The following is an 8,521-nucleotide window of genomic DNA, read 5'->3' as shown; positions in this document are numbered from 1 at the left end:
TGAGTTTGATTCCAGAGAAATAAGAAAACACAAGTCTGTGGTTTGTGGAAACACGGTCCAGCTTAAACATTGACGCGCGTCTACTCCGGGTGTTACGGTCCAGGTGCTTGGAGCAGAAATAAGAAAAGACTCGAAAATAAACGTTGAAAGTTTAATTTCACTTATTATGGACATTTGATTTGATTTACACACAAACACATTAACACGTTTTATGAAATGGAATATTACATATATGTGCTTTATAAAGAGAATTAAAGAAAAAATGTTCATTATATCTCATAAAACATATAAAACATATATTGCTCTTATTGAATATTATTTTAAAAGAATCCTTAAGAGGTGACAAAGCATTCTCACCTCACTCTGGTTCATGGTGACTCCCACTGTCTGCATGTCAAGTTTCAGAAGATTTTACTGTAGAAATATTGAGAAAACTAAAGGGAAAGTCAGCTCAATTTTCATTATGGCACTCATAATCTGCTCCTATTAAATATGGATTAAAAAAACCCTTGAGAGGTGACACAGATATTTCACCTGACTCTTGTTCATGGTGACTCCCACTGTCTGCATGTCAAGTTTCAAGATAATCTACTCTAGAAATCTTGAGAAAAAAAAAAACACTTAATACTTCTCATAGCATCAGCGAGGCAACAACAACGACCCATCTCAAGTCTTTTCACAGCTCAGTTACAACAAAATTTGTGATTCATGAAAACACAAGTATCAGTAGTTTAGGTCAAAGTCACACATGTGATATCTGTCAGAGGAACAGATGTTTATTTCTCTATGTTTCTTTGAGAACCAAAGACTTGAGAATACTGTCAACAAATATAAACAAATATACAGAAATCTAAATGTATTGCTCCTTACTTTTTTGATTTATGCCTATTAAGAGCAAAAAACTTTTCGGATTATATAGGAATATAATGTATGAATCTATAGATCTATACATACATACATACGTGCACCTTTAGCACCAAACAGTAGGGGGCAGCAATGCGCAATTGAGGCGTCTAGCCCACCTGGTGCTAGGAAGAAGAAGAAGAAGAGCTATCAGTGAACCTGGACGAACTGTGAACTTTCCTGTCAGACTCTGCTCTTCGGTCCGGACACGATTTATCGAAGTGTGATGAAGGCAGCTGGAAAACTCATGAAGGTGTTCGTGACGAGGAGGATCCCTCAGGAGGGGATGAAGCTCCTGTCTGCGGCCGGAGAGTAAGAAGTGTCTCTGTTTGTTCTGAAAGGAAGCCTCTGAAGGACGTACCTCTTTCAGCCACGTTTCTTACAGGCTTCATGTGTGTATTCACCACCGTTGTTGTGTGTGCATGCAAACAGGTGTGAAGTGTCTCAGTGGGACTCGAGTGAACCAGTCCCAAGAGCCGAGCTTCTCAAAGGCGTTGAAAGGGCTGACGGTCTCCTGTGTATGCTGACAGACAAGATCGATGCTGAGGTCCTGGATGCTGCAGGTCACCCCCACATCTCTCTCTCTCTCTGTGTGTGTCTGTGTATATGATGTGATTTCTATGACTGTGTGAATTTTGGTGCAGCTTGATATAATTTTATGGCTCTTGGGACCTGTTGAATGTAAGAGCTCTGCTGATTGTCGTTCTAGTTCAATATGCTTTCACTATTTCAGCTTAAATTAAACAATTTATCAAAACCAGAAGCTGTCTGATCAAATGAACTAGTGTCTACATCTGTCTCTGATTACAGGACCAAACCTCAAAGTGATCAGCACCATGTCTGTAGGGTTCGACCACTTGGCTGTCGATGAAATCAAAAAACGGTAGGTTACATTAACAAACTGCAGCTTATGCTGTCAAAACCCAGCTTTGACTAATAGACCAAAGTGTCACACGACCTCTGAAGTGCTAGCGCTGTGTGTTTTCCCCAGCGGTATACGTGTTGGATACACTCCGGATGTGCTGACCGATGCCACAGCTGAACTGACTGTGGCTCTGCTGCTGTCCACTGCTCGCAGATTACCAGAGGGAGTGGAGGAGGTCAAGAAGTCAGTCTCACAAAGTTACACATTGACTCATATCAGCAGTGTTTTCTTTTGATTGTGATTGTGTTTCTGTTATTTTTTAAGCTAAAAGTACAAGTAATTACTTAAACTGGCACAATGGTCAAACTATGTTTGTGTTGCTCTCTCAGTGGTGGCTGGAGCTCGTGGGACCCGATCTGGCTGTGTGGATATGGTCTCTCTGGCAGCACAGTAGGAATCATTGGACTCGGACGCATTGGTAGGCTTACGATTTCTTCTCTTACTTTGGTATATGGCTACATTCGATAACTAACTGTAACCTCAACTAACTAGCAACATGTGTTATTCAGGTATGGCCGTTGCTAAGAGACTCATGCCCTTTGGGGTGAAGAGGCTGCTCTACTCTGGGAGAACAGCCAAGCCCCAGGCTGCAGAGGTGAATGGAGAATTTGGTAAGAGTAATGAGAGAAACTTAAAAACTGTGAAAATCGTATCTAAAATTGTAGGATTCAAAATAAATAGTTTTTTAACTTCTTCTCTTTGTTGAACAGTTCCTCTGGACACACTTGTGCCTGAGAGCGACTTCATAGTTCTTACCTGCTCCCTGACTCCAGAAACCCAGGGGCTGTGTGACAAGGCCTTCTTCAGCAAGATGAAGAACACAGCAGTCCTCATCAACTCAAGCAGGTAGACTTTAAGAGTAGTTTCCAGTTAGGCTGTGGCGTTATGTATTTTGTTCTCACCGCAGTGATGAAGCAACATATTTCCAAGGTTTGGCGGAGATGACGGTAATGAGCTCAATCCCGCAGTGGGAATCACATGACCGTGGTATTGCAGTGGTATATGAGCCCATATCTCACTTAATTGGGATTTGAGAAACCTGAAATTTCGGTTTCATGTTTCTCATGTGGCCACATCGGCATAAAAAATGAAATGGACTTTTAGTGGCTTTAGATTATTGTCATATCTCTATGACACCAGCTCTGTTTGTTTGTAAAAGACATGAGGATGACAACATGGTGAATTATTGGATTTAGGGGGACTGTGGTGAACCAGGACGATCTGTACGAGGCTCTGAGCAGTGGACAGATAGCTGCCGCTGGAATGGACGTCACAACACCCGAGCCACTCCCAACAAACCATCCCCTTCTAACACTCAAAAACTGTGGTGAGTAGAAATTTCGGCTCATGATTTGACAAAAAAATGCGGACGAGGAATTTTGCCCTGATTCTCCATTTTTATGGTACCCTGTGTCCTCTTTCTTCTTGTGCAGTGGTGTTGCCGCACATCGGCAGTGCCACCTACGCCACAAGAGGTGTCATGTCAGCGCTGACGGCGCAGAACCTGCTGGCTGGATTACGGGGCACAGAGATGCCCAAAGAACTCGTCCTCTAGAGTCTGAAGCGGAGCCGCTGTGCCTCCTCTGATGCTGTGCAGACGTCAGGAAACAGAAACGTACGGATGTGATAATAGTTCTGCCTCGATAGTTTCATTTGATTCTGTCACAATAACACAGAAGTGCACTTTTAGGAAGGAAATGCTTCGTGCAAAGTTTAGTCCTTTCAGCTAGCAGCACTCCTTAACCTTAGTTTTTATGGTAAGAAAATAGTTTGCATTGAAGGTCTTTCCTTCAAAATAGAATGTTTTTCTCTCTCATTCTAAACACGGTTCTTGCCATGAAGATTAGAAATACATTTGTTGGTCTGCACTTTAACCTGATGACGCTCCATATCAACACTCCTGCTCTGGTTTTTCTGAAGAATAAAAACGTATCTTTCAGTAGAATTGTAACGTTTTGTGCATGTCTTAAAAAATATCCTTGTGCTTGAAAAAGATCAATAAAAGTCACTGAGTGCAATTCTTTATTTTCTCATCACTCTTAATTTTAGTGACATCAACCATGTTATTCTTTGAGAATAGTTTCAGTGCATTCACATTGGTTTGGCTACATCTTATGTTTCACTTGTGGGGAAAAAAACAGCTTGGTTGATAACATAACAAATAATTAAATAACTACATAACCAAATTGTTTTTTGATTTCATGGAACAAGTGTTTTTGAGATTCATAAATAATCAGATTCACAGTGTACATTATTTTTCTTCCTCTAGCAAAGAGGTCAGAGCAGTGGTTCTGGGAACGACTGCTCGTCTTTCCAGTTCACACACGTGTTCTTAGAGTGCTTGTACAGGTGGGACGACTGGCTGAAGCGCTTGCCGCACTTCGTACAGGGGTAGGGCTTTTCTCCCGTGTGGACACGAATGTGCTTCTTACAGTCAGTCAGGTTCATGAAGGTTTTGCAGCAGATGCTGCAGGCGTATTTCTTCTCCCCTTCTACTAACAGCACATGGTCCTCGGCTGCCGCCTTCTTGCACTTGGACAGAACATCATCTGAAGCTCTGGTTAGAGGTGGCCGATCAGCAGCAGCATCCCCCGCTGATCCAGAAGAGGAGGAGGAAGGATCTGCGCCGGCCTCTGACCCAGGCACCACTTTGGGAGCAATGCGACGGAAGGTTGTCGCACCTGAGCCTGTCCCACCTCTAGAGGTTGAGGGTGGGACGAGGGAGGCTTCCAAACTGAGGCCGGGTCTGATGCCGCTTAGAAACCCTGCTAAAGAGTTCTGGGTGGGCTGCAGGATGAGCGTGTCGCTAAAACCAGAGCTCTGAGTCGGAAGAAGCTGCTGCAGAGGGACAGAGGTTACTGGAAAAACAAGAGAGGAGGAGGAATCAGAGGACTGAGCAAAACAGATGTTTGCCTCTTCTGAGATTTGACATGGTTCACCTACATTTCCAGCTGCTGCAGGAGCATCGCTGGCGGCGGTGGCGGCTGCAGTGGCAGCAGCTGTTAGACTAGCGAGGCTGTCTTCTTCTTCCAGGGCTCCCATTACACTGTCAGCGCTGGGATTGAGGAAGCAGGAGAAGGCCAGCTCTGACAGGCTGTCCAGGCCTTCAGCGTCCTCACACAAATCCCCATCGTCCCTGTGTGTGTCAGTCTGAAGATCTGTGCACAGCTGAGATTGTAAAGAGACAACACCACCCACTGCTTGGTCGGCTGCAGTGGACATTTTCTCATCATTTACTTCTGCGTTCAAATTGTCTGTGCAGTCTAGTGGTGGAGGTGGAGGAGAATCTAGATCTGGGGAGTATGAGCTTAGATTTTCCTTTTTCACCTCCATCATCTCCATCTTTGGCTCCTCTGCCTCTTCCTCCCCTTCTTCTCCCACCTTTACTTTCACCACCGTGTCTCCATCTGTATCTCCATCCTTCTTCCACGCCCCCGCACCTCCCGTGCTGCTGTCCGACTGGCTCGGAAGCTGGATCTCCTCTGACTCTCCCTTGGTTGCTTCGTATTTCTCCTCCACCTCCTCATCCCCTTGGTTCTCCAAAAGTCCCTCAGCTGTCCTCAGGCGGTCTCGGGACAGCAGATCCTCTCCTCCATCCTCTGCACTGACGGTGCTTCTGCTGGTCACAGTGGGAGAACACTCCTTGTAGTTTCCCTCAGGTATTCTGCAGCTTCTCTTCCTGCTGCTGAGCCTGTCCTCAAGTGACTTCCTTTTATACCTCGAGGACTGTGCTGCTGCACCTGTCTCGCCATTGACTCCCCTGACCTCCCCCATCGATTGGCTGACCTCAACTACCTCTCCATCTTCATCTGAGTCCTCCTCCATGGCAGACGAGACCAGTTGAAGGGAGGACGACCTCTCGGCCTGTGAGGAGGGACACTGCTGCTGCTGCTGCTGTTGCACTGACCTCCATCCTTTAGGCGGCGAGGCAGGGAAGTTCTTCCTGGACAGGTGGAGCTTGCACGCCTTCACCACAGTGTTCAGATGGAGGTGCGAGGCGGCCAGCAGCACGTCCATCACGTTGGAGGCTCCCAGGGAGAGGGTGGAGGTGTAAATCATGTCCAGCAGGGTGGAGAAGGCCTCGGGGGTCACCACCTCTGGATCCAGCTCTATCACACTGGGGCCTTCCCCTCTGTCGACCCCAGCTCCTCCAACCTCATCTGCAGCGTCGCTGGAGCTCAGGAGGGCTCTGAAGTGAGAGCTGCATGCTGCCAGGATGGAGCGGTGAGCCTGGAAGCTCTGGCCTCCCACAAGCACCACACAGTCACACAGCTGAGCGTGCAGGCGCTGGTGGTTGAGCTGCTGGAAGATGTGCTGGAAATGACCTGGGAAGTCCATGGTGTCCGGGGGGAGGGGAAGGGAGGGGAGGGGAGGGGAGGGGGGAGCTGGTTGTGGTGATGCTGGTGACACAATGAAGGTCACTGACAGAAGCAGCGCGAGGAGACGCTTCTCATCATCCACGTCTCATGTGCTGAACTCGGCATCAGGGCGGACAGCAGCCTCCCTCCCGGCGGATGCGCATCTGTCTGCTGTGTCCCGGAGACGCTCCAGAGTCTGGGCGGGCCCGCTCCAACTATGACGCGGAGAAATGCGACTCAGACTCGGGCTTTGTCTCCAGCAGCAGCCGCTCTCTGTCCGCGCAGCTGGTCCTCTCTCACTGCTGCAACTTAAACACTGTAACTGTATCTATCCCCGTAGTTACTGGTGTGAATAATTCATCCCGCTCTCACAGCCATGTTGCATCCTGCGTCCTTTGTCGACGGCACCAGCAGCAATTCTTACAATAAAACATCGCCCCCAGGCGGTTATCTCTTGAAAGTGCACCTCATTCTCTCTTACTCAGCTCAGTTTATTATTTTACCACCACACCTCACTTAGATTTGTTTACTTAACTAAATGTCCTCTTTTAAATCTTTGACTTAACTTTTTTTTTTGGATCTCCTGCCTTCAATTTAGGAGTTTTAACTTGTAAAGCACATTGTTTGTTATAAAGGTGTTATATAAAGTTTGTTTTAGTTACATTTTAACTATGGTACCCTGCCAGTCAGAGTAAACAAATTTTGGTTCATCGGAAAATATATGGAGGTTAATCACCCTTCTCCGAAGACAACCAATCTCTCAGTTCGTCTCTTCATCCATCCATTTCCTATATTATGGTCAATTGTAAAATATTATGGTCCAATAAAACCTACCCCCAGCGCACATGTTCCTGGACTGTGGGAGGAAGCTGGAGTACCCAGAGAAAACCCACTCAAACACTGGGAGAGCATGAAAACTCCACAGAGATCCCCCCCAGCCGATCTAGGATTTTGAGAGTAAAACTAAAATGATAATCAATGCCTGGCAGAGTAGTGTGGTGAAACTCCTGTTGTGCCGACAGTTTCCATATCTTTGAGAACATAACAGCTACACATATTTAAACCATTTCAACATTATTTCTCTTTATTGCAAGATGCAGCAGCCCTGCACATTGTCACACACTGCATTTAACAATGATCACAACTTATTTAACAAAAAACACACAAAATAATAGACTTATGTTTACAACATGACTAGAAACGAGAACAGGTTTGTTTTCTGTCACAGTGATGGACTGACGCTGGTCGTCTCACAGGGGGGGAGGGATGCTGCCCTGGCCCCAGCTGTCTGCTCATGATGAAGATGATGATGATGGTCCGTGCTCCGTCTCCGACACAGGAAACTCGTAGTGGGTGGAGGAGAGAAGAGGTCATCAGCTCCATTCATATGCTGTCCAGCTTCTTTAGCACATATGGAGCTGTGCGTGAAGGAAACACAGATTATTAGACTGTTGAAGTCCAAACAAGCAGAAGCAGCTTATCGTCGCTATGCAGCATCGCACTGAGACCAACTACCTGATGGTCAGTCAAACTAAGCTACTTTACACATTGTCATCATTGTATTTTCCTTTGTTTTTATTCGATTATTTTACACAGTTCCATCTACTTCACTTTATTTCCATTTAGACTTATTGTTAAATTTGTATCTCTTTACTGCTTTATTCTACTCTTTTTATTCTCTTTAAACTTGTTTTAAACTGTTCTGTCTGATTATAAATTGTTTAGTTTTAATGTTGTTTTTGAAGCACCTTGAATCCACCCCTGTGTATTTACATGTGCTTTATAAATAAAACAGTCTTGCATTAGAAGAGACACAGTGACACAGAACTGTAGCATCGTGTGTGAGTGCAACATTTATCAATGTAGTGACCTTTATGATTTGGCTTTAACTATCATCCTCTGAGAAATACTGTACTGTCAATCAAAAAACCGCCCTAAACCAACATGTCCGCTTCTTCCAGCACATGTTCTGAATATCAACTGCATGAAGAGACCAAATATGAAGTAAATACCACCGGAGTGTTAATATTATCAGTATGAGGCTACACGTCAATGTCACAGGTCCGAACTCACTGGCTCTGAGGAGAGCGACGTAAAGAAGAAAGTTCCTCAAAGACGACATGACGTCCTGACGCATCTTCTTCTTCATCTCTTCCGGGTCCATTTTAGGTCCGAGTCCTTCCAGTTTGAACATGATCGCTTCTGTTTTTACCGGTTCTTCAATCCGCCGAACGTGTTGAGAGAAAATTCACCGTCTCTGGAGCGTGGATGAAATAATCAAGGAACCGGAAGGACGCAATAACCGGAAGTAGGTTGTACGACGACGGCACCCACC

The 8,521-nt window shown here is 45.6% G+C and overlaps 3 protein-coding genes across 3 annotated transcripts; 1 reads left to right on the top strand and 2 right to left on the bottom strand.

Moving 5' to 3' along the window:
* Positions 1-1,020: 1,020 nt before the first annotated feature.
* grhpra (glyoxylate reductase/hydroxypyruvate reductase a) lies at positions 1,021-3,851 on the top strand. Its single transcript, XM_035161253.2, has 9 exons — positions 1,021-1,215; positions 1,336-1,466; positions 1,714-1,786; positions 1,895-2,011; positions 2,158-2,246; positions 2,338-2,439; positions 2,539-2,674; positions 3,025-3,155; positions 3,262-3,851. The coding sequence occupies exons 1-9, from the start codon at positions 1,130-1,132 to the stop codon at positions 3,381-3,383; spliced, it is 987 nt and encodes a 328-aa protein (XP_035017144.1). The 5' UTR covers positions 1,021-1,129; the 3' UTR covers positions 3,384-3,851.
* Positions 3,837-6,600, bottom strand: LOC118112165 (zinc finger and BTB domain-containing protein 5). Its single transcript, XM_035161249.2, has one exon. The coding sequence runs from the start codon at positions 6,164-6,166 to the stop codon at positions 4,106-4,108; it is 2,061 nt and encodes a 686-aa protein (XP_035017140.2). The 5' UTR covers positions 6,167-6,600; the 3' UTR covers positions 3,837-4,105.
* A 643-nt stretch (positions 6,601-7,243) lies between these two features.
* tomm5 (translocase of outer mitochondrial membrane 5 homolog (yeast)) lies at positions 7,244-8,490 on the bottom strand. Its single transcript, XM_035161482.2, has 2 exons — positions 8,260-8,490; positions 7,244-7,604 (listed from the first exon to the last, which is right to left on the bottom strand). Exons 1-2 carry the CDS (start codon positions 8,378-8,380, stop codon positions 7,570-7,572), a joined length of 156 nt encoding a protein of 51 aa, XP_035017373.1. The 5' UTR covers positions 8,381-8,490; the 3' UTR covers positions 7,244-7,569.
* Positions 8,491-8,521: the final 31 nt, after the last annotated feature.

The sequence above is a fragment of the Hippoglossus stenolepis genome, chromosome 7 (genome assembly GCF_022539355.2).
Source record: "Hippoglossus stenolepis isolate QCI-W04-F060 chromosome 7, HSTE1.2, whole genome shotgun sequence".
Classification (NCBI taxonomy): Eukaryota; Metazoa; Chordata; class Actinopteri; order Pleuronectiformes; family Pleuronectidae; genus Hippoglossus; species Hippoglossus stenolepis.
The sequence above is the reverse complement of the archived record's forward strand: the minus strand, read 5'-3'. Positions and strand labels throughout refer to the sequence as shown.